The sequence below is a fragment of the Melozone crissalis genome, unplaced genomic scaffold (assembly GCF_028551555.1).
Source record: "Melozone crissalis strain CALT ecotype California unplaced genomic scaffold, PUWL_Pcris_2 ptg000153l_1, whole genome shotgun sequence".
Classification (NCBI taxonomy): Eukaryota; Metazoa; Chordata; class Aves; order Passeriformes; family Passerellidae; genus Melozone; species Melozone crissalis.
Genome location: NW_026535924.1, coordinates 322310 through 347715, shown reverse-complemented (window position 1 = coordinate 347715; position 25406 = coordinate 322310). Strand labels below are relative to the sequence as shown.

Sequence of the window (25406 nt, the reverse complement as noted above, 5' to 3'; positions counted from 1 at the left end):
CCCCCCAAACTGGGACAGGGCACCCCCAAACCGGGTCAGGACATCCCCAAATGGGGTCAGAGCCCCCCCCAAACTGGGTCCAATGTCCCGCCAGCCCCCCCAAACTGGGTCAGGGCCCCCCCAAACTGGGTCAGGGCTCCCCCAGCCCCCCCAAACCCCCTCCCAGTGCCCCCAGCCCCCCCAAACCAGTGCCCCCCCTCTTCACCCCCATCCCCACTGTACATAACGGGGGGTGTTGGGCCCCCTCCGTGTCCCCCCCATTTTGGGGGGGGCTTTGGGACCTGCTGGGTTGATTTTGGGGGGTGGGGGGGGTGGGGTTTTGGGGGGCGTTGGGGGAGGGGCAGTGAAGCCCCCTGGGCTCAAGGCTTTATTTATTTGCTATTTATTGCAGTTCCTTTCAGAATTGACTTTTTTTCTCTCTTTTTTTTTTTTTTTGTTTTTTTTCTGTCGAAATAAAAACAAAACAAACAAACAAAAAAAAAATCCACCTTAAAAACCCCACTAAATTCCCAAAGTGCAGAAGTTTGAAACCTCCCAGATTTTGGGGGGACACGGGAGCACCCCCAGGGGAAGGAGCACGGCCACGGCCCTCCGGAATTTCCTCAATAAATCAATTTATTTAAAAGAATATGTTACAATTAATTACACTAAAGGGGCTTTTCCCGACTGGGAACCCGAGGAATGGGAGCAGCTGGAAGAGGGAAAATGGGACAAGAAGGGGGCAGGGGTTTGATTTGGTATTTTTCTGACCGATTTCTCCCTTTTTTGGGTTTTTTTGCTTTTTGGATTAAAAAAATCCACAGGAAGATGGTTGAGTTCTCCTTGATCCGTTAAAATTTGGGGCTAAAGGGATAATTGGGATCAAAATTAAACTTTTCCTGGGATTTTACCCAAATTGGGGGTGCTGAAGGAGATTTTAGGGGGGATTTTGGGGATCCCAAACCTCTCCCAGTTTCCCTCCCCCATTCCCGGGTTTTCCACAGCTCGGGGCTCCCGAGGACAACGGAAATCCAATTAATTACAGGGATCCAATTAATGGAATTAATTCCCGGCTCTCGGCTGCTCCAGAGCCGAGGGTTTGGGATTTTCCCCTCTCAAAAAGAAAAATATTTTCCCCCATCCTGGCTCCAGAGGGGAGGAGTGGGGAAAACCCCTTCCCAAAAAGGGAATTTTGGGGAAAATCCCAATTTGGAGCAAATTCTGGCCCATTCCAGAGGTTGGCAATGAGGCCAGGATGCTCCTGCTGGGTTTGGTTCCAAATATTCCCAAATCCACCCCAAACCTTGGTGGGACCAGCTCCAGGCCAGCCCAAAACCAGGCAAAATCAGCTTCTCCAGGTGATTTTTTTCCCTCCCAAAACATGGAAAAATCTCACTCAAAACCAAGCAAAACCAGCTTTTCCGTAATTTTTCCTTCTAGGAATTCCTCAGCTGCCGGATCCACGGAAAAATCCCGCTCAAAAATCAAGGAAAAATGAATTTTCCACCTTATTTTTCCTCCCAAAACATGAAAAAATTGCACTCAAATCCAGGAAAAATGGCTTTTCCAGGTGATTTTTCCTGCTGGGCCTCCTGTGGATAAAACCTGCTCAAATCCAAGGAAAAATGGTTTTTTCCACCTTATTTTTTCCTCTCAAAAGATGGGAAAAACCCACTCAAAATTTGGGAAATTATCTTTTCCAGGGGTTTTTCCCTCTGGCAGCTGCCTGTCCACCCAAGACATGGAAAAAAAGGAAAAAAATGCTTTTTCCAGCTCATTTTTCCCTCCTGGAACATCCCAGCCACTGGATCCATGGAAAAATCCTGTTCAAAACCAGGGAAAATGAATTTTCCACCTTTTCCTCCAGAACTTTGGAAAAAAATCCAGCTCAAAATGAGGGAAAATGGTTTTTTCCAAGTTATTTTTCCTGCTTGGACACCCAAGTCATGGATAAAAAGTGCTCAAAAATAGGGGAAAAAAAATGGCTTTTTGAGGTTATTTTTCCCTCCTGGGAGCTGCCCAGCTATTGGATCCAGGGAAAAATCCCATCAAAAATCAGGAAAATTGGCTTTTCCAGGTTATTTTTCCTCCTTGGAGCTGCTCATTCCCCATCCAGGGGCAGCCTCAGGATCCTGGAATGTCCCAGATCCCTTCCCAAAGAACCAGGCACACCCAAATCCCTGGGAAAACACCACAAAAAGCAGAAAAACAAATCCATGAGCGGGATCCTCGTGCCAGGACTGGAATTTCCTTGGAATTTTACTCCTTTTGGATGTTCTTCCTGGTTTTTTTTTTTTAATCTGTAGTGATTAAAACCTGGATTGGGAGGAGAAAGAGGCAGAAAATCCCTTTAAATAAGAGCTGCTGCCACCCTGTGGGATTTTAAAGGAATTATTTTAAAGGAATTATTCCCATGGATGCCAAAGCAGGAATAGAACATTCCAGGGCTTTTTCCTGCTTTTTTTTTCCCCCCTATTTTTCCACGTCTGACCCAGCAGAAACAACAAATTCTTAATTCCAGTTTAAAAAAAAAAAAAAAGAAAAATCCCAAAATTCCCAGCCTGGAGCTGGATCTGAGTGGGAAAGTGGAGCCCCCTCGGGTGGCTTTTCCCAATTTTTTTGTGTTTTTTTTTCCCCTCTGGAATTCCATAAAGATGACGGGCACGAATGGATTTGGAATTAATGAGATTTAGTTTGGGGGGGGGCTTTAATACAATAAGGGAATTTTGGGGGGTTCTGGAAAAGCTCCCGGGGTTAAGTGGCCGCGTCCCTTTGCTGTGACCTGACCAGCTGGAAAAGGTTCTGGAAAAGAAGGAAAAGGGGACAAGGTGAGGGTGGGAAAATCTGGGAAATGGGAGTGAGGAGGGGCTGGGAAGGGCTCAGATCCCAGGCAGGGCTGCAGCTCACCGGAGTGTCCCAGTCACAATCCCAGTGCCAGCCCTGACCCCAACGCCAGTTCCAAACCCAATTTAAATGCCAATGCCAACGGCAATTCCAATTCCAATGCCAACCCCAATTTAAATTTCTATTCCAATGCCAATCTCAATTTAAATTCCAATTCTAATCCAAATCCCAATTTAAATTTCAATTCTAATCCCAATCCCAATTTAAATTCCAATTCCAATGTCAATTTCAATTTAAATTCCAATTCTAATCCCAATCCCAATTTAAATTTCAATTCTAATCCCAATTCCAATTGCAATCCCAATGCCAATTTAAATTCCAATTGCAATCCCAATCCCAATTTAAATTCCAATTCTAATCCCAATCCCAATTTAAATTTCAATTCTAATCCCAATCCCAATTTAAATTTCAATTCTAATCCCAATTCCAATGCCAATTCCAATCCCAACTCCAATTCCCATTGCCATTTCAATTCCAATTGCAATCCCAATGCCAATCCCAATTTAAATTCCAATCCCAATGCCAATCCCAATTTAAATTTCAATTCCATTTGCAATTTCAATTGCAATCTCAATGCCAATCCCAATTTAAATTTCTATTCCAATGCCAATCTCAATTTAAATTCCAAATCTAATCCCAATACCAATTCCAATCCCAATTTAAATTCCAATTCTAATCCCAACACCAATTCCAATATCAATTTAAATTCCAATTCCAATACCAATACCAATTCTAATCCCAATTCCAATTGCAATTTCAATTCTAATTGCAATTCCAATCCCAATTTAAATTTCTATGCCAATGCCAATCCCAATTCTAATCTCAATTCCAATATAAATTTAAATCCCAATCCCAATCCCAATCCCAATCCCAATTTAAAATTCTCCTTAAAGCAGGAGGAGGAGGGAAATGGGATGGAGAAGGAAGAATCTTCCCAGATTTATCCTGGCCATTCCACCTCCAGGAGTTTTCCCAGATTTATTCAGGTAATTCTGGATAAATTAGAATTTATCCAAGGTTTTTCCCAGATTTACCCCAGGTCATTTCCAGCTCCAGGAGCCTTTTCCCAGATTTATCCCAGGTCTTCCCAGCTCCAGGAGCCTTTTCCCAGATTTATTCAGGTAATTCTGGATAAATTAGAATTTATCCAAGATTTTTTCCCAGATTTATCCCAGGTCATTCCCATCTCCTTTTCCCAGATTTATCCAGGTAATTCTGGATAAATTAGAATTTATCCAAGATTTTTCCCAGATTTATCCCAGGTCATCCCCAGCTCCAGGAGCCTTTTCCCAACACCTGCAGCTCCTTTTTCCAGCTGCTCCATGGAACCATCCCCACTTCCAAAGCTCCTCTCCTGGGATTATCCAGTCATTCCCTGAGGGAATTATGGACCAGGAGAAGCATTTCCCACTGAAAGCCACCTGGGAAAGGGAAAAGTTTGGAATTCTCACCTCCTTCCTCCACTTGAGCTCGCAGAACACTCGCTCGAAGCACTCGTGCATGTAATTGAACTGTGGGGGAAAAACGGGAATCAGGGAAAATCCAGGGAAAAACCAGGAGATCCAGGGGGAAGGAGGAGATCCAGAGGGAACTGGGAGCTCTGGGCAGAGGTTCTGGATCCAGAAGCTCCAGGGAGGAACCAGGAGCTCCCAGGAGGTACCAGAAGCTCCAGGGAAAATCCAGGAGCTCCAGGGAAAAAACCAGGAGCTCCCAGAGGAATTTCAGAGAGGAACCAGAAATTCCCAACAGGGAGGAACCAGGAATTCCAGACAGGAGCCAGCAGCTCCTGGGTCCAGCAGCTCCAGAGAGGTTCTGAGGAATTCCAGGTGGGATTTGAGAGGATTCTGAGTGGGACTGGGACACTCATGATCCCGTTCCTGAGGGAATTCCAGGCAGGGTTTGAGGGAATTCCGGCGGGACGGTGATACTCACAATCCCATTCCCAAGGGAATTCTGGGCAGGATTTAAAGGAATTCTTGGTGGGATTTGAGGGCATTCCAGGCAGGAATGGGACAGGGACACTCACAATCCCATTCCCAAGGGAATTCCGGGTGGGATTTGAGGGAATTCTAGGCAGGACTGGGACACTCACACATCTCATTCCCAAGGGAATTCTAGGCAGAGTTTGAGAGCATTCCAGGCAGGTTTGAGGGAATTCTGGGTGGGGTTTGAGGAAAATTCCAGGCAGGGTTTGAGGGAATTTGGGGTCAGATTTGAGGGAATTCTGGGTGGGATTTGAGAGAATTCCTGGTGGGGTTTGAGGGAATTCTGGCCGGGATTTGAGGCAACTCTGGGCAGGATTTGAGGGAATTCTGGGCAGGGTTTGAGGCAATTCTGGGTGGGATTTGAGGCAATTCCTGGCAGAATTCGAGGGAATTCTGGGCGGGATTCGAGGCCATTCTGGGTGGGATTTGAGGCAATTCTGGATGGGGTTTGAGGGAATTTGGGGTGGGATTTGAGGGCATTCTGGGCGGGATTTGAGGGAATTCTTGTGGTAAAAAGAAAAAATTGTGGAAATTCTTGGTGGGATTTGAGGGCATTCTGGGCAGGGTTTGAGGCAATTCTGGGTGGGATTTGAGGGAATTCTGGGTGGGATTTGAGGGCATTCTGGGCGGGATTTGAGGGAATTCCTGGCGGAATTTGAGGGAATTTCAGGCAGAGTTTGTGGAAATTCTGGGTGGGATTTGAGGGCATTCTGGGTAGGGTTTGAGGCAATTCTGGGTGGGATTTGAGGGAATTCTGGGCGGGATTTGAGGCAATTCTGGGTGGGGTTTGAGGGAATTCTGGGTGGGATTTGAGGCAATTCTGGGCGGGGTTTGAGTGCATTCTGGGCATGATTTGAGGGATCGGACACTCACGTAGGGGGTGAAGATCTTGACCCAGCGCGGTTTCTTCTCGGCGCGCGCGTACTCGAAGCAGAAGGCCATGCCCTCCTCGTCCGTGTCCCAGCGCTGCATCTCCTCCCACTCGAAGGCGATCACCTGGTTCTGTGAATCCCCCAAACCCAGGGAGCTGAGCCAGGACCCCAGACAGGGGAGCCCTCGGGGTCAGGGTGGGTCAGGGGGTGAGAGGAAAGGGGGATCGGTCTCGGGTTTAGCACAGGGAGGGTTCCCAGAGTTACCCCTGGTTCCCAAATCCCAGCAGGGAGCTCAGGGAGATCCCAGGGATTTGTAAACTGTGTGAGGTCAGTGATGATCCCAGGGTAAATTACCAGGGAACTGGGATGATCCCCCAGGGATTTGGGAACACAGTCCAGGTGCAAATTCAAAGGTGTGAGGTCAGTGATGATCCCAGGGTAAATTCAAGGAATTGGGAGGATCTCCAGGGATTTGGGGTCATGGGGTAGGGGCAAAGCAAAGTGTGAGGTCAGCAATGATCCCAGGATAAATTCCAGGGAACTGGGATGATCCCCAGGGATTTGGGAACACAGTCCAGGTGCAAATCCAAAGGTGTTGGGCTGGGGATGATCCCAGAGATTTGGGAATCCAGTCCAGGTGCAAATCAAGGTGGGAGACCAAGGATGACCCCAGGGATATGAGGATGATCCCCAGGGATTTAGGAACACAGTCCAGGTGCAAATCCAAGTTCTGAGGTCAGGGATGATCCCAGGGATATCAGGATGATCCCCAGGGATTTGGGGAACCCAGTCCAGGTGCAAATCAAGGTGGGAGGTCAGGATGATCCCAGGGATATCAGGATGATCCCCAGGGATTAGGAACACAGTCCAGGTGCAAATCAAGGTGTGAAATCAGGGATAATCCCAGAGGTGCCAGGGATTATCCAGCACAACCTCCAGGGATTTGGGAAACGCTGCCCAGGTGCAAATCCAAAGGTGTTGGGCTGGGGATGATCCCAGGGATTTGGGGACAAGGGGCAGGTGCAAATCCAACTTCTGAGGTCAGGGATGATCCCAGGGATTTGGGCACAGGGTGATGCTGTAAAACCTAGGGTGTGAGCTTGGGGACAATCCCAGAGAGCTCAGGGACAATCCCACAGATTTGGGAGCAGGGGATGGTGTAAAACCCAGGGTGTGAACTCAGGGACAATCCAGGACAAACCCCAGGGAACTGGATGAACCCAGGGATTTGGGAACATGGTGATGTTGCAAATCCCAGGCTGTGAGCTCGGGGACAATCCCAGAGAGCTTGGGGACAATCCTAGGGATTTGGGAACAGGGGTGATGGTGTAAAACCCAGACTGTGAGCTCGGGGACAACCCCAGGGATTTGGGTGATGGTGTAAAACCCAGGGTGTGAAATCAGGGACAATCCCAGGACAAACCCCAGGGAACTGGATGATCCCAGGGATTTGGGAACAGGGTGATGGTGTCAAACCCAGGCTGTGAGCTCAAGGACAATCCCAGGGATCTGGGAACACAGTAATAGTGTAAAACCCAGGGGTGTGAGCTTGGGGACAATCCCAGAGAGCTTGGGGATGATCTCAGGGATTTGGGAACAGAGTGACGCTGTAAACCAAGGTGTGAGGCTGGGGACAATCCCAGGGCTTTGGGAACACAGTGATGGTGTAAAAACCTAGGGTGTGATCTTGGGGACAATCCCAGAGAGCTTCAGGGACAACCCCAGGGATTTGGGTGATGGTGTAAAACCCAGCCTGCGAGCTCGGGGACAATCCAGGGATTTGGGGTGACTCCAGGGATTTGGGTGATGGTGTAAAACCCAATGTGTGAGCTCAGGGACAACCCCAGGGATTTGGGGTGACCCCAGGGATTCGGGGTGACCGCAGGGGTCCAGGAGGGCACACAGGCAGGGCTGTGGGGTCAGAGATGAGCCAGGGCTGGCAGGAATACCTCGAGCTGGCCCTCCTCGGTGCAGGCGTGCAGTTTGAAGTGGCGGATGCTGATGGCAGAGATGACGTGGCCCTTGCGCCGCGAGTCGCACGAGCAGTGAGGGAAGGTGATCTCGTTGTAGCCCTCGCACGTCCGCAGCATGTTCAGGTACTGCGGGGACAGCCCGGTCCACCGGGGGTGCCAGGGGAGGCACCAGGGTGCCAGGGGTTCATCAGGGTCCCAGGGGTTCACTGGGATGCCAGGGACTGCACCAGGGTGCCAGGGGAATGCACCGGGACCCCAGGGAGTCATTGGGATGTCAGGGAATGCACCAGGGATCCTGGGAGTTCAGCAGGGTCCCAGGGAATGCACTGGGACCCCAGGGAGTCACTGAGATTCCAGGGATTCGCCAGGGATGCACTGGGATCCCAGGGAATTCACTGGGATGCCAGGGAGTCGCCAGCATTGTGGGATTCACCAGGATCTCAGGGAATTCACTGGGATTTCAGGAATGCACCACGGTGCCAGGGAGGCACCAGGATCCCAGGGAATGCACAGGGACCCCAGGGAGTCACCAGGATCCCAGGGATTCACCAGGGATGCACCAGGACCCCAAGGCTTCACCAGGGTCCCAGGGAATGCACTGGGTTTTGACTCACCCAGGGAGTCACTGGGATTCCAGGGATTGACCAGGGATGCACCAGGGTACGAGGGAATGCACAGGGACCCAGGGAGTCACCGAGAGACCAGGAGTTCACCAGGATCCCAGGAATTCACCAGGGAATGCACTGGGATCCCAGGGGCTCACTGGGATGCCAGGGGTTTGCCAAGATCCCAGGGAATTCACCAGGATCCCAAGGGTTCACCAGGATCCCAGAGATTCACCAAGGAATTCACCAGGATGCCAGGGAGTCACTGGGATGCCAGGGAAATACTGGGGGGCCCAGGGAGGCACCAGGATCTCAGGGAATGCACCGGGGTGCCAGGGAGTCATCAGGATTTCAGGGTTCACTGGGATTCCATGGAATTCACCCAGATCCCAGGGAATGCACCGGGATCCCAGGGGTTCACCAGGATCCCAGGGAGTCATCAGGATGCCAGGGAAGGCACCCAGACCCCAGGGAATTCTCCAAGATCCCAGGGAGACACCAGGGAATTCACCAGGATGCCAGGGGTTCACTGGGATTTCAGGGAGTCACTGGGATCCCAGGGAATTCAATGGGATCCACCAGGGAATTCAACGGGATCCACCTGGGAATCCACCAGGATCCACCTGGGAATTCACCAGGATCCACCTGGGAATCCACCAGGATCCACCAGGAAATCCAATGGGATCCACCTGGAATCCACCAGGATCCACCTGGGAATTCACCAGGATCCACCTGGGAATCCACCAGGATCCACCAGGGAATTCAATTGGGATCCACCTGGGAATTCACCAGGATCCACCTGGGAATCCACCAGGATCCACCAGGAAATTCAATGGGATCCACCTGGGAATTCACCAGGATCCACCTGGGAATCCACCAGGGATCCACCAGGAAATTCAATGGGATCCACCTGGGAATTCACCAGGATCCACCTGGGAATCCACCAGGATCCACCTGGGAATTCAATGGAATTCACCAGGATCCACCTGGGAATCACCAGGATCCACCAGGAAATTCAATGGGATCCACCTGGGAATTCACCAGGATTCACCAGGGAATTCACCAGGATCCACCTGGGAATTCAATGGGATCCACCTGGGAATTCACCAGGATCCACCAGGGAATTCACCAGGATCCACCTGGGAATTCACCAGGATCCACCTGGGAATTCAACGGGATTCCAGGGGTTCACTGGGATTCTGGGATTCACCACAATCTCAGGGAATTCACTGGGATTCCAGGGAATTCACCGGCATTTCAGGGGTTCACCAGTATTCCAGGGTTCACTGGGATTCAGGATTCATCAGGATTTCAGGATTCACCGGGATACAGACATGGGCAGGGATTCCATGGGGACATTCCAAGGAGTCACCAGCATTCTGGGATTCACCAGGATCTCAGGGAATTCCCCAGGATCCCAGGGAATTCACTCACCATGACCATCTTCCTCTGCTCGCAGAGCTTCTGCAGCTGGTAGGATTTCTCCTCGGCTTTGATGTAGCCTTTCTTGACATCATCAACGGCCTGGAGATGGCAAAAAAAACACGGGAAAAATCTGGGAAAAACATGGGAAAAATCTGGGAAAAATCCAGGATTTGGGATGGGAGGAGGAGGAGCCACCTCATGCTTCATCCTCAGGGAACTGTGAGATCTTAGGGTGGCCGAGAACTTTGGGGTGCCTCAACCCCATAAAAACAACCAAAACCCCAACCCACCTTGGGACCAACTGCTCCATGAGTTTTCCCCACCTGAAGGGGCATTCAGAGGAATTCCAGATGGGAATTCCTGCTGGGAATTCCTCACCTGCAGGACCTTGGAGTGGCCTGAGAACCTTGGGGTGGCCCAAGAACTTGGGATTCAATCCATAAAAACAACCAAAATCCCATCCCACCTTGGGATCCACTAATGGGATCCAAGGACTCCATAAGGTGTTTTTCCCACCCAAAGGGACATTCCAGAGGAATTCCAGGTGGGAATTCCTTGGGGTGGCCGGAGAACCTTGGGTTGCCTCAATCCCATAAAAATGACAGAAACCCCATCCCACCTTGGGATCAACTATAGGACCCAAGGAGGAGGACTCCAAGGACTCCATGAGGAGGTCTCCCCAGACACATTCCAGAGGAATTCCTGCTGGGAATTCCTCAACTGCAGGACCTTGGAGTGGCCCGAGAACCTTGAGGTGGCCCAGGAACCTTGGGATTCAATCCCATAAAAACAACCAAAATCCCATCCCACTTTGGGATCAACTATGGAACCCAAGGACTCCATAAGGGGTTTTCCCCACTAGGAGGGGCATTCCAGAGGAATTCCAGGTAGGAATTCCTGCTGGGAATTCTTCACCTGCAGGACCTTGGGGTGGCCCAAGAACTCTGAGGTGTCTCAATCCCATAAAAACAACCAAAACCCCGTCCCGCCTTGGGATCAACTATGGGACCCAAGGACTCCATAAGGGATTTTTCCCACCCAAAGGGATTCCAAAGGATTCCAGGTGGGAATTCCTTGGGTGGCTGGAGAACCTTGGGGTGCCTCAATCCATAAAAACAACCACAACCCCATCATGCCTTGGGATCAACTATGGGATCCAATGACCCCATAAGGGGTTTTCTCCACCCAAAGGGACATTCCAGAGAAATTCCTGCTGGGAATTCCTTGGAGAACCTTGGGGTGGCCCAAGAACCTTGAGGTATTTCAATCCCATAAAAACAACCAAACCCCATTCTACCTTGGGATCCACTATGGGATCTAATGACCCCATAAGGGATTTTCCCCACCCGGAGGGACATTCCAGAGGAATTCCAGGTGGGAATTCCGTGGGGTGGCTGGAGAACCTTGAGGTGCCTCAATCCCATAAAACCAACCAAAACCCATCATGCCTTAGGATCAACTATGGGATCCAACCACCCCATGAGGAGTTCTCCCCACCCAAAGGGCCGTTCCAGAGGAATTCCAGGTGGGAATTCAATCCCATAAAAACAACCCAAACTCCATCCCACCTTGGGATCAACTATGGAACCCAAGGACCCCATAAGGTGTTCTCCCCACCTAAAGGGGCATTCCAGAGGAATTCCAGGTGGGAATTCCTCACCTGCAGGACTTTGGGGTAGCCCAAGAACCTTGGGGTGCCTCAATCCCATAAAAACAACCAAAACCCCATCCCACCTTGGGATGGCTCAACCATGGGACCCAGTGACCCCATAAGTAGTTCTCCCCACCCAGAGGGGCATTCCAGAGGAATTCCAGGTGGGAATTCCTTGGGGTGGCCTCAGAACCTTGGGGTGCCTCAATCCCATAAAAACAACCAAAACCCCATCCCACCTTGGGATGGATCAACCATGGACCCAGTGACCCCGTAAGTAGTTCTCCCCACCCAGAGGGGCATTCCAGAGGAATTCCAGGTGGAATTCCTTGGGGTGGCCTCAGAACCTTGGGTGCCTCAATCCCATAAAAACAACCAAAACCCCATCCCACCTTGGGATGGATCAACCATGGGACCCAGTGACCCCGTAAGTTGTCCTCCCCACCCAGAGGGCCGTTCCAGAGGAACTCCAGGCGGGAGCTCCGTACCTGGTGGAAGAAGTAGGCGACGGCCAGGTCGTTGTCGTTGAGCAGCGCCTCCTCCTCGGTGGTGAAGAGCCACTTGCGCAGCGTCAGGCACGTCCCCGGCACGGCCGAGGTGTAGTTCTGCACGTAGAGCTTGTGGGGAACTCGTTGGGAGCCAACTTCCGCACTGGCACAGCCCGAGAGCCCGCACAGGCCGGGAATGGCGGGGTCAGGGCGTGGGGAGGACAGGGGTTCCAGGAGAGCCAAAAGAATCGGCGTTAAAATGGGGTTTGCCACCAGGAAACCATCAAAAAAACCCTCCTAGAATGGTCCCAGATACTTCAGAATTACCCCAAATCGTCCAGGATGATCCCAAATCCTTACAGAATGATCCAATTACTTTCAGACTGATCCCAATCCTTCCAGAATGGTCCCAAATTCTCCAGAATGGTCCCAACCCTTCCAGAATGACCTCAAATCCTTCCAGAATGATCCCAAATCTTCCAGAATTACCCCAAATCCTCCAGCATGGTCCCAAATCTTTCCAGAATGACCCCAAATCACTCCAGAGTGATCCCAAATCCTTCCAGAGTGATTCCCAAATCCTTCCAGAATGACTCCAAACCCTTTCAGAGTGATCTCAAATCCTTCCAGAATGACCCCAAATCCTCCAGAATGGTCCCAAATTCTTCAGAATAACCCCAATTCATTACAGAATGGTCCCAAATCCTCCAGAATGACATCAAATCATTACAGAATTACCCCAAGTCCTTTCAGAATGACCCCAAACCTTCTAGAATGATCCCAAATCCTTCCAGAGTGATCCCAAATTCTTCAGAATTACCCTAAATCCTTCCAGAATGGTCCCAAATCCTTCCAGAATGACCCCAAATCCTTCCAGAGTGATCCCAAATCTTTCCAGAATTACCCTAAATCCTCCAGAATGGTCCCAAATCCTTCCAGAATGACCCCAAATCCTTCCAGAATGACAACAAATCCCCAAGAATGGTCCCAAATCCTCCAGAATCTTCATAAATTATCCCCGAATCCTCCAAGATGATCCCAAGCCCTTCCAAAATTATCCCCAAATCCTTCCAGAACAATCTCAAATCCCTCCAAAATCTGGAGGAACATCCCAAAAATCCTGGGTGTGGTTCTGCACATGGAGCTTGTGGGGGAACTCGTTAAGAGTCAACTTCTGCACTGGGAAAACCAGGGAAAAATCCCAGAAAAATCATGGAATCATCCAAAACGAGGCTGGAGCAGCCTGGGATGGCAGGAGCCCCACAAATTCCACAATCCCACCCTAAAGACCTGCAGATCCCTCCATTTTTGTTTTTCCCAGCTTTTTATTTTTTCCCTAAATCCCACAGAATTCCAGGCTCACCAAAGGAGTGGTTGATGACCTCGAAGAGGGCGAAGTAGTTGGCGGTGACGCTGTCCATGCCCACCTTGGCAGCCACCGCCTGGAAAACGCCGGGAAAACGGGATCAGCGCCAGCCGGGCATTGCCGGGAATTCCCTGACCACGGAAAACCCCGTTGGAATTCTGCCGGCACAGCCAGGCCAGCTCCTCATTCCCCTTTTTGCTCCCCAATTCCTGGGGGTGTCAAAGTTGTGGGGTCCCCAAAATTCCAGCTTGGATTCCCCAGGGAAAAGGAGTTGGAAATTCCCGTCCGGGATCATTCCACGGCGTGGAATTCCATGGGCGCACCCAAATCCCGTTTATCTGCAGGATTCTGGAATTCCCACTCTTTTCCAGCAGAATTTTCATCTCCTTTTTCCAAAGTGTTATTGAATTCCCCATAATCCTTGGATCCAGTGGATCCCAACCCTCAAAAAATGGGGGAAAATCCAGGTGTGAAAAAGGAAAATTCAGGTGGGAAAAAGGAAAACTGAGTTGAGGGGATGGAAATTTCAGGTGGGCAGGGCAGTTCCAGGTGGGAAAGAGGAAAATCCAAGTGGAGGAAAGGAAAATCCAGGTGGGAAAAGGAGAAGATCTCCAGGTGGGAGAGAAGAAAATCCAGGTGTGAAAAGAGGAAAATTCAGGTGGGAAAAAGGAAAATTGAGTTGAGGGGATGGAAATTCCAGGTGGGAAGGGCAGTTCCAGGTGGTAAAGAGGAAATTCCAGGTGGGAAAGAGGAAAATTCCAGGTGGGAAAAGAGGAAATTCCAGTTGTAAAAAGAGGAAAATTCAGGTGGGAAAAAGGAAAATTGAGTTGAGGGGATGGAAATTTCAGGTGGGAAGGGCAGTTCCAGGTGGGAAAAGAGGAAAATCCAGGTGGAAGGAAAGAAAATCCATGTGGGAAAGGAAAACTCAGTGATGGGAAGGAAATTCCAGGTGGGAAAGGAGGAAATTCCAGGTGGAAGAAAGGAATATCCAGGTGGGAAAAGAGGAAAATCCAGGTGAGAAAAGAGGAAATTCCAGGTGGGAAAAGAAGAAAATCCAGGTGAGAGTGGGGAAATCCAGTTGAGGGGATAGAAATTTCAGGTGGGAAGGGCAGTTCCAGGTGGGAATGGGCTCACCTGGTACACCTGGTCCGTGGTGCTGTTCTTCTTCACCCTCACTGTCACCGTGGTGACGTCCGGGAGCGCCACCCGCAGCTCCACGTCGGAGACGCCGTTGTAATTCTGGGAAAAAGGGAAGGGAAAATCCCAAAAAAATCAGGAATTCCCGGTTTTCCAGTTATTTGTGATCCCTAAAAATCCCACAGTGGGAATTCAGCATGGGAGGAGGGATGGGGTTGGGTTTTTCTCCCAAGGGAATGGCCAGGGAGCTCCAGCTTTGGGAGCAATTCACCCTCTGGAATTCCTGCTCATTCCCAGGATCCTGAAGGATTGTGGGGTTTGGAGGAATTCTGGGAGCTTGGGGTGCCTCAATCCCATAAAAACCAGGCAGAATTGTCCCGAAAATCTGTGGATATGGCACTTGAGGACAGGGATCAGAGGTGGCCTTGGGGACAGAGGGACCTGAGGAGCTCTGAAGGCTTTTCCGGCTTTGGACATTCCATGGAAGCCTTAGGGTTTTTTTCCATGGAATTCTGATGGACCAAGCCCCAGTCCCATAAAAATCAGGTGGGATTGTCCCCAAAACCCATGGATGTGACACTTGCGGACAGGGATCAGGGGTGGCCTTGGGCACAGTTGGATATGAGGAGCTCTGAGGGCTTTTCCATGGAAGATTTTTTCCCTACAGAATTCAGCTGGACCAAGCCTCAATCCCACCAAAAACGGTTGGAACTGTCCCAAAACCCCACGGATGTGGCACTTGGGGACAGGGATCAGGGGTGGCCTTTGGGGACAGTTGGACAGGAGGGGTTTTCCCACCTTGGTGATTCCATGGAAGAGTTTTTTCCATGGAATTCCGTGGGATGACGTCACCCACCTCGTCCGACTCCGACAGGAACTCCTGCATGATGTCGCTCTCGCCGATGACCCGGATGGAGCACACTGTGGGACACACGGAATGTCACACGGAATGTCACCAGGACCTGGGAATGTTCCCTCCAGGGGCAGCCCAGCAACCCATCCCATCATCCCAACTCATCCTGAAGGGAATTCCTGCACCTGGGTCACCTCTGTTACCTCCTGTCCCCAGTGTCACCATTAACCCCATGTTCTCCATGTCCTGTGTCCCTCAAGGATCCAGAACCTCTCCAAGGTGATTGAGTGTCCCCAGAGTCACGTCCTGTCCCTTGTGTCACCATTAACCCCATGTTCTCCATGTCCTGGTGTCCCTCAAGGATCCAGAACCTCTCCAAGGTGACTGAGTGTCCCCTGGGCCACCTGCTGTCCCCTGTGCCATCTCCGGTCCCCAGTGTCATTGTTAACTCCATGTTCTCCATGTCCTGGTGTCCCTCACAGATCCAGACCTTCTCCAAGGTGGACCAGTCCCAGGAGTGTCCCCTGGGTCACCTCTGGTCACCTGGATCACCTCTGTCACCTCCTGTCCCCAGGGTCACCGTTAACCCCATGTTCTCCAGGTCCTGGTGTCCCTCATGGATCCAGACCCTCTCCAAGAAACTCCACCCCAAAATCCCACCCAACCACCCCAAACCTCCCAGAGCAAACCCACAAATGGACCAAGAATCACCCAGGGAATGCCGGTGAGGGGTTTTGGGGTGAGGGGTTTTAGGGTGAGGGTTTCTGGGATGAGGAGGGACTTTGGGATGAGGAAGAGTTTTGGGATGAGGGATTTTGGGCTGAGGAGGAATTTTGGGGTGCGGGATTTGGCTGAGGATGGATTTTGGGGTGCGGGATTGGCCTGAGGACAGATTTAGGGTTGAGAAGGGATTTTGGGGTGCGGGATTGGCCTGAGGAGGGATTTAGGGATGAGGATGGATTTTGGGGTGCGGGATTGGTCTGAGGATGGATTTAGGGTCGAGGAGGGATTTTGAGCGGAGAGATTTTTGGCTGAGGATGGATTTAGGGATGAGGATGGATTTTGGGGTGCGGGATTGGCCTGAGGACAGATTTAGGGTTGAGGATGGATTTTGGGGTGCGGGATTGGTCTGAGGATGGATTTAGGGTCGAGGAGGGATTTTGAGCGGAGAGATTTTTGGCTGAGGATGGATTTAGGGATGAGGATGGATTTTGGGGTGCGGGATTGGCCTGAGGATGAATTTAGGGTCAAGGAGGGATTTCGGGGTGCGAGATTGGGCTGAGGATGAATTTAGAGATTGGGAGGGATTTTGAGATGACTGATTTTTGGCTGAGGAGGGATTTTGGGACGAGGAGGGATTTTGGGGCACAGGATTGGGCTGAGGATGGATTTAGGGTCAAGGAGGGATTTCAGGGTGCGGGATTGGGATGAGGATGGATTTAGGGTCCAGGAGGGATTTCGGGGTGCGAGATTGGGCTGAGGATGAATTTAGAGATTGGGAGGGATTTTGAGATGACTGATTTTTGGCTGAGGGTGGATTTTGGGCTGAGAAGGGATTTTGGAGTGCAGGATTGGCCTGGGATGGATTTTGGGGTGCGGGATTGGGATGAGGATGGATTTAGGCTCCAGGCGGGACTCTGGGAGCAGCTCACCCTTCTCCAGGTACTCCTCCAGGCCCCTCCTGCGGGCGTCCAGCTGCTGCTCGGACAGCGAGAACGGCCACTTGCCGGGCAGGCGCGGGAAGGTGAAGTTGGCGAATTCGCGCTTTAGGTTCTGGTGCAGGATGGCGAATTCCCGGTAGCGCTTGGAGCACAGCTGCCTCCCGGCCATGTAAACGTTGTACACCTGGGGAGAGAGCCCCCACAATTACCAAATGTTCCCAAAGGTTCCCTACAGCTCAGCCGTGCCCTGCTGGAGAGAAGGGTTTGGGGAAAGAGGAGGGGAACGTGCTGAGCTGGAGATGGGAGCTGTCCCTGCTGATCCCGGCATTCCAGGGCTTCAGGAATCCCAAATCTTGGGATTCTGGGTCATGGATACTTCCCACGAGACACTGAGAGGTCCCAAACTACCCATTTTCCATGCAAAGCCCAAAATCTTGGGATTTAAGTTCCTGGCTCCTTCCCATGGAATGCAGAGAGATCCCAAACTCCCCATCATGTTTCATCCAAAGCCCCAAAACTTGGAATGTGGGATCATGGATACTTTCCATAGGACACTGACAGATCCCAAACTCCTCATGTTGCATTCAAAGTCCCAAGTTATGGGATTTTAGGGCAAATCCAACTCAGGGATTTCAGCATTCCTATATTCCAATATATTCCAATATTCCAACAGCCCTGTATTCCTATGTTCAATATTCCAACATTCCCGTATCATAACAGTACTGTATTCCTATATTGCAATATTCCTGTATTTCAACAATCCTATGTTTCAATATTCCTAGATTTCAATATTCCAACAGCCCTGTTTTCCAATATTTCTAAATTTCAGCATTCCTGTATTCCAACAGCCCTGTTTTCCTAAATTCCAACATTCCAAAATTTCAGCATTCCTTTATTCCAATATATGGCAATATTGCAACAGTCTTGTATTACTATGTTCAATATTCCAACATGTCTATACCATAATAGTCCTATATTCCTATATTCCAACATTCTTATATTTCAACAATCCTATGTTTCAATATTCCTCAATTTCAATATTCCAACAGCCCTGCTTCCCTAAATTCCAATATTTCTAAATTTCAGCATTCCTGTATTCCAACGTATTCTAATATTCCAACAATCCTATATTCCTATGTTTAATATTCCAACATTCCTACATCCTATATCATAAAATTCGTATGTCCTAACATTCCTATATCCTATATCATAACATCCCTACATTCCCATATTTCAACAATCCTACATTTCAACCCCTCTACTTAGTGCAAACAACCCCCATAACCCCACAAACAACCAAAACCCCAAACCCACAGATTTCCCCCCATTCCCAGGGGGGAAAGGAGCCTCACCACAAACTTCTCCCCGCTCTGCTCCACGTGTTTGTAGGTGGGGATGGAGATGGGCACCGCCTGCTTCTCGCTGTAGTCGTAGAAGGGTGGCCCCAGCGGCTCCTCGGGCGGCTCCAGGCTCTCGGCCTCGTGCGGCGGCACCGACAGCACCGTGAGCACCAGCTCCTTCTCGCCGGCGCGGATCAGATCCACCACCTGCTTGTGCGTGGCTCCTTCCACGTTCACCCCATTCCTGCACGGAAAAATATCCCAAATTCCCATTGAGTTCCCATGGAGCAGATCCACCACCTGCTTGTGCGTGGCTCCTTCCACGTTCACCCCGTTCTTGCATGAAAAAATATCCCATTGAATTCCCATGGATCAGATCCACTACCTGCTTGTGCATGGCCCCTTCCACATTCACCCCATTCCTAAAGGGAAAAATATCCCAAATTCCCATTGAGTTCCCATGGAGCAGATCCACCACCTGCTTGTGCGTGGCTCCCTCCACATTCACCCCATTCCTAAAGGGAAAAATATCCCAAATTCCCACAGAGCAGATCAACCACCTGCTTGTGCGTGGCTCCTTCCACGTTCACCCCGTTCCTAAAGGGAAAAATATCCCAAATTCCCATTGAGTTCCCATGGAGCAGATCCAGCACCTGCTTGTGGGTGGCTCCTTCCACGTTCACCCCATTCCTGCACGGAAAAATATCCCAAATTTCCATTGAGTTCCCATGGAGCAGATCCACCACCTGCTTGTGCGTGGCCCCTTCCACATTCACCCCATTCCTAAAGGGAAAAATATCCCAAATTCCCATGGAGCAGATCCAGCACCTGCTTGTGCGTGGCTCCCTCCACATTCACCCTGTTCCTAAAGGGAACAAATCCCAAATTCCCATGGAAGTGCTGCAGATATTCCCAAGCCCCCCTCAGAGAACATTCCTGATATTCCCAAAAACCTCATGGAAAGGATCTGGCTTTGCCCAGAAAATCTGGATCACATCTTGGCCAACTTGCCCAGGAGAAAACATCCCAGTCAATCCCAAACCTCCCAGAATCCCATGAAGTGCTGGAGACCCAAGACATTCCCAAGCTGCTTTGGAGACAAGGGATCCCTTCCACAAAAGTTGCTTGGAATTTCTCGTCCTGGTGACGCCGCCACAATCCCAATTCCCACCAAGGAATTTCTCCACCAAAAAGCTTGGAATTGTCCTCATTCTGTGCTGCTGGCTGGTCCCAGGATCCAGAGTGGGATTTGGCCTTCAATTCCCAGCTCTCCAAGGGAAGGGAACAGCTCTGACCAGTCCCATCCTTCCATTTCTATGGAATTTTTCCTTACCAGGAAATCACCCTCGAAAGGTCGGATCCCTGCTTACAAATCCAGGTGAGAGATCCAGGTTTCAAAAATTCCAACTCTTCCAGGAGCTGGAAAAGTTTCCTCCAGCTCCAACACTACCCAAGGTTATCCAAACCTGTTGGAGCTTCTGTATCATTCCAGGGAAAAGGGATAATGGAGCAAACCTTGGATGTTTTCTCCCAGAGCCAACAGCAAATTCTGGGAAAGGGGCACAGACAGGACCCAGAATTCCCAAAAAGAAATAATTCCATTCCCAAAAATGCTGGCTCCCCATTACTCCCAGAGGGTCTTCCCAAGCTTGGATGCTTCCCTGCTCGTGTCTCCAAGGAGCAGGAGTCAGAACTTTGGGATGAAGTCACCATGGCAATGGAAGCTGGAATCCAGGAATATTAAATCCAGATGGGATCCAGGAGCCTCTTCCCAAGAAAAAGGAACACTGGGATGTTTTGCTCCTCAAGTTTCCGGCTCTGCTTGGAGCTGGAAAATGGATTCAGGTGTTGCTCTGATCCTTCAGGGAATCCAGGGAATGCGAGGGGAGCAGGGAAAGGACATCAAGATCCAAGAGATGACACCAGATTCACGGGATCCTTCCTGCTGGGAAGGCGGATCCGCAGCCACGACTCTCTTCCACAGGATGGGAAACTGAGGAGAGCCATTCCCAGCAGCATTCCAGGAGCAACTTCCTCTGATAAATCCCTTTTTTGGGAATGTAGAAGGGGCTCTATCCAGAGCAGGAGGTTCTGGTATTTCCCACTACAGGATGGAAGAGCCTCTTTTTCCTACATTCCACGGGAAGGTCACCATGGGAAAAGCTTTGGATTCAATGGGTGGAAGCTGGAGGTTGGATTTCTCATGGAATTCCTCTCCCACCCCTTTTCCAGGGAGATGGGAAGAAACTCCTCATATCAGTGCAACATTCCCTGGATATAATGGATGCAATGTGGAAAACATCTCATCCACCAGCTGGGCCAGGTCTGGAATTCTTCTATTGGGAAAAACAGAGCTGCTGGCAAAGGCTGGGAGATCCTGGAATCTGGGAATCTTCCTTTGGGAAAAGCAGAGTTGCTCTTCCAAAGCAGGAAGATGAAGCAGAATTCCCATCACGCCAATACGGATGAGCAAGAGCCCTATGACACAGAAAACATTCCAGGGTTCCTGTTCTGACAGGGATTGAGTCATTTTCCACCAGGATTTGGGAAAATTCCCTGACTTGGGGTCTGTCAGGGGAATTCACTGTGAGGAACCAGGCAAGGAGCATCCTGGAGATGGAGATCCCTGGGAATGGATGGGGTGCATGAAGGATCCGAGAAATTCCAGAGGGATGGGAAGGGAAGGAGATGGGAGGGAAAAGGGAAGAAATGGGAAAGAAAAGAATGGGAAGAGCAATCAGCTGATGATCAAAGGGATTTTAGCTTCCACTTCCAATCCATTTCCGAAATTTTCCAAGGTTGAAGACCCCTCAGAGCCTCTGGACAAGGAAATTCCCACTGCCTGTTCCCGGGGTGAATTCCTTTGGTGAGCAGAACACCAGGAATGCGCCGAGCCAGCAGCTCCCACTGCAGTGCAGAGACCATTCCAGACCTTTCCAAGGCAGAGCCGGCTTCTCCCATCCCATAAAATGGAAATTGAGCCCATGGAAAGAGGGACCATCCAACCTCCTGAGGGAAAAGCCTTTGGCCTCACCCATGAATGTTGGGAAGACGCCAATTCCAGAGGTTATTCCATCAAAACCTGACACCTTCCCAGTGTTCCAGAGGTTTCCCTGCAGCAGGAATGAGTCTGGTGGGATCCAAGATGCCCCAGCCCTGCCCACCCCACCTAAATCCGGCCATTTTCTCACTCAGTGTTGGGGATAAATCCCTTTTTCCTCCATTCTGTCCTTCCTCAAACAGCTCCAGAGCTCCTCTTCCTGGTGGATTGGTGATTATCGACATTCCATGAGTTACTCAAGAGCTCAATTAGCTCCCATTGTCTGTCCCTGCAGATTCCAGAGCATTCCAGAGCCTGGGAAGGCACAGGGAGGAGCTGGATGCTGGATCTGGGAGGGAAGGATGGAAAAAGGACCTGGAGCATCCCTTGGTGTCAGAAAAGGATGGGGAAGAGTGGGCTTTTCACGGAAAACACCCTTGGATGGGTGATCTTCGGGGTTTTCCAGGATAGGATTAGCTATGGAGTGCCAGATCCACAGGTGAGTGTCCACATCCCAAATATCCCCATAAATCCCAGCAGGAATCCCTCAGGAGCAGAACAACCTCCCCAAAAATTCTGCTGGGAATTCCAGGAGCTGGAGAGGAAATCCTGCATGGAATCAACACCCTGAACATCCCAAATCCAGGATTGGGAAGAATTAATTTTTCATGGAAAACACCCTTGGATGGGTGACCTCCAGGGTTTTCCAGGATAGGGATGAGCTGTGCTGTGCCAGAGCCACAGGTGAGTGCCCACATCCCAAATATCCCCCATAAATCCCAGCAGGAATCCCTCAGGAGCAGAACAACCTCCCCAAAAATTCTGCTGGGAATTCCAGGAGGTGGGAAGGAGATCCTGAACACCCCAAACCCACTCAGGCAGCTCCTCCAGGGCCTGGATTTTGGGGAGTTCCCTCTGGAGGAACCAGGGTGGCCGGGAGAGCGGATTTCCCGCCCCGATCCCGCTGCTCCCGTGAAAGGAAGGGAAATCCGAGCTATTTTGGGACTCCTGGGTTATTGTTTCCTCCTCCAGGAATTCCAGGAGTTGGGATTTTCACAGAGCTGAGGAAAATGAGGGGGGTTCAATGTTGCCAGAGTCGGGAATTTTTGGTTTCTGGAGCAAAAGATGGGAATGCTGGGATGTGGGAACTGGGTAATCTTGGAATATTGAAAAATAGAAATACTGGAATATGGGGACATTGGGTTATGGGAATATTGGTGTATTAAAATACAGGGAAATAGGAATTCCCAGTGCTGGAATACTGGGATATTGCAATACTGAAATATTGGAATATTGAAATGTTGAAATATTGAAATATAGGAATAATGAAATATTGGAATATAGGGAAATAGGAATTCCCAGTGTTGGAATACTGGGATATTGCAATACTGAAATATTGGAATATTGAACTGTTGGAATATTGGAACATTAAATTATTGGAATATAGGGAAATAGGAATTCCCAGTGTTGGAATACTGGGATATTGAAACAGTGAAATATTGGAATATTGAAACATAAGAATATTGGAATATTGGAAGGCAGGAATACTAAAAAACCTGAAATATAGGAATATTAAAATATTGGAATATTGAAATATTGGAAAGCAGGACTGCTAAAAAACTGAAATATAGGAATATTAAAATATTGGAATATTGGTACACAGAAATACTGAAATACTGAAATATAGGAATATTAAAATATTGGAATATTGAAATATTGGAACACAGGGATACTGAAATATTGGAATATTGAAATATTGGAAAACGGGGCTGTTGGGAAATTGAAATATTGAAATGCAAGAACACTGGATTATTGAAATATTGGGATACAGGAATACTGGAATATTGAAATATTGGGATACATAAATACTGGAATATTGAAATATTGGGACACATAAATACTGGAATAGGGCAAGAGCCAACCTGGCAGCCCTACAGGACACAGGGACAAATTAAAGCCACCTCTCCCAGGAAATAAAAGGATAAACCAAGAGGAAATTCCCAATCCTTCCACCTCCCATAGGGATACCAGGACTGGGAGACCACAAGCAAACCCCCTCCATTAACCATCATTAACCCCAGGGCTTAATTATTTCACACATCATCCCCCAGTCCTCACCTGGCACCGGCCACTGAACCCCAAAATTCCAGCCCCTCTCTCTCATGCCAAACTCAGTGATTTAAAAGTTCCCCAAAACGCTCAAAAATGAGGGCAAATTTCATCCCAGTGCCCACAAAACCCTCCCCCCTCAGTTTGAGAACACTGCTCCCCAAATTGGCACATCCAGGTGCAGAATTTCTCCTGCTCCCAGCGCTTCTCCTGCACAGAAAAATCAAAGAATCGGGAATTTGGGTCAGCTGGGACAGAGCCAAATCCCAGCTGGGATTTCTGCAGGATTCACCGGCCACAGGCAGCTCCTCACACCCCTTGGACTTCCAGAGCTGGCAGCAAAACATTCCTGCAGCTCGGAAATCCCTGGAATTAATCAGTAATTGCACTTAACCGACCCGGAGCGAAGTGTGACGGTGGGAGGATCCAGAGGGATCCCTGAAAACCGAACCCCACACTGGGGTTTGAGGGATTTCAGCCCATAAACAAAGTTTAAGGGTTTTTTTTTTTTAGGGGGAAAGGAAGATGAGTTTCCACACAGCAGGAATATTGACATGGGAATGTGTTTTCTGGGGTAAAGTTACAATTTTGGGTGTGAAAAAGAAGCAGCTGGAGAACACGAGAGGCAGGAATGGGAAGGAAGCGTCTGCAGGTTGGAATCCAAGGGGTTTATCCCTAAAAATGGTGCTTTGCCCTCTCCAGGATGGTCCTCACACTGAAATCTGAGGGGTTTCTCCCTAAAAACCCCCTCTGCCCTTCCTAGGAGTCTCCACATTGAAATCCAAAGAGTTTATCCCTAAAAATTCCGTCCCAACCTCCTCAGGAGCATCCCCACATTGAAATCCAAGGGTTCCCCCTTGAGAGGCTCCTGTAAGACCCCCCCCAAAACCCCCCGCAAAGGTTGTGGGGCTCAGTCTGGGCTCAGCCTCCACCTCAGGACCCCCCAAATTCCCCTCAAGGACTGGGGGCTCATGGCACCCTTAGCAAGGCACCCTCAGCCCCCTCAAGACCCCCCTTTCAGAGACCCTAAACCTCACCAAGGGATCCTCTGCCCCCTTGGTGCCTGCTCAGGATCCCCCCAAATTCCCACCAAGGGCCAGGGGTCTCAACTCCTTCTCATGACATCCTCACCAAGGGAACCTCAGCCCCCTCAGGGCTTCCTCAGGACCCCCAGATCCCCTCCAAGGGTCGGGGGTCTCAACCCTTCCTCATGACACCCTCATCCCCCTCACGACACTCTCATCCCCCTCACCACGCCCCAAATCCCCACGAATCTGGGGGGCTCTCCCTCCTCCCCAGTCACACCCTCACCAGGGGACCCTCAGAGCCCCCCAAACCCCTCAAACCTCATCAAAGGGCGCTCAGCCCCCTCAGGATTCCCCCCCAAACCCCCAGCAAGGGCCGGGGGTCTCAGTCCCTCCTCATCACGCGATCCTCAGGCCCCTCACGACCCCCCAAATCCCCCCTAGAGCCGGGGGTCTCAATTCCCCTCATGACACCCTCACCCAAGGCCCCGCAGAGCCCCTCAGTACCCCAACACCGCACCAAGGGCTCGGTGTCCCCTCAGCCCGGGCCCCTCAGAGCCCCCTCATGGCCCCCAGAGTCCCCTCATGGACCCCAGCCCCCCCAGAGCCCCCTCAGGACCCCCATTCCCGCTCAGTTCCCGCTCCCCCGGGACTGCCCGTGCGTGTGGGGCGCGTTCCCGGGCCCGGCTGCCGGGGGGCTGTGGGTGGGCGGCCCCCCCGTACTCACACCTCCAGGATGCGGTCCCCCTTGCGCACCCCGGCGCGGTCGGCGGCCCCTCCGCCCAGCACGGCACTGACGTGCTGCAGCGGCGCGTACAGCTCGCCGTTGATGCTGCGCAGCTGCCCGCCTTCGCTCACTTGCCCGCGGACGTTAAAGCCGTAGCCCGACTCGGACTTGACGATGCGGACGACGCGGGGCCCGCCCGGGGGTCCCTCCCCGGCCCCGTTCCGCGCCCCCGGCCGCGCTTCGCCCTCCTCGTCCGCCATCTTGGC

The 25406-nt window shown here is 50.6% G+C and overlaps 1 protein-coding gene across 1 annotated transcript; it reads right to left on the bottom strand.

Annotated features, from left to right (window-relative positions):
• Window positions 1-2112: 2112 nt before the first annotated feature.
• On the bottom strand, window positions 2113-25406 carry SNX27 (sorting nexin 27). The gene is given in 13 exon segments (XM_054293494.1): window positions 2113-2781; window positions 4335-4394; window positions 5742-5870; window positions 7690-7839; window positions 9753-9842; window positions 11883-12022; window positions 12025-12045; window positions 13246-13324; window positions 14383-14487; window positions 15242-15306; window positions 16891-17083; window positions 18252-18483; window positions 25141-25406. Coding segments are annotated over 13 exon segments (1572 nt in total). The 5' UTR covers window positions 25401-25406; the 3' UTR covers window positions 2113-2733.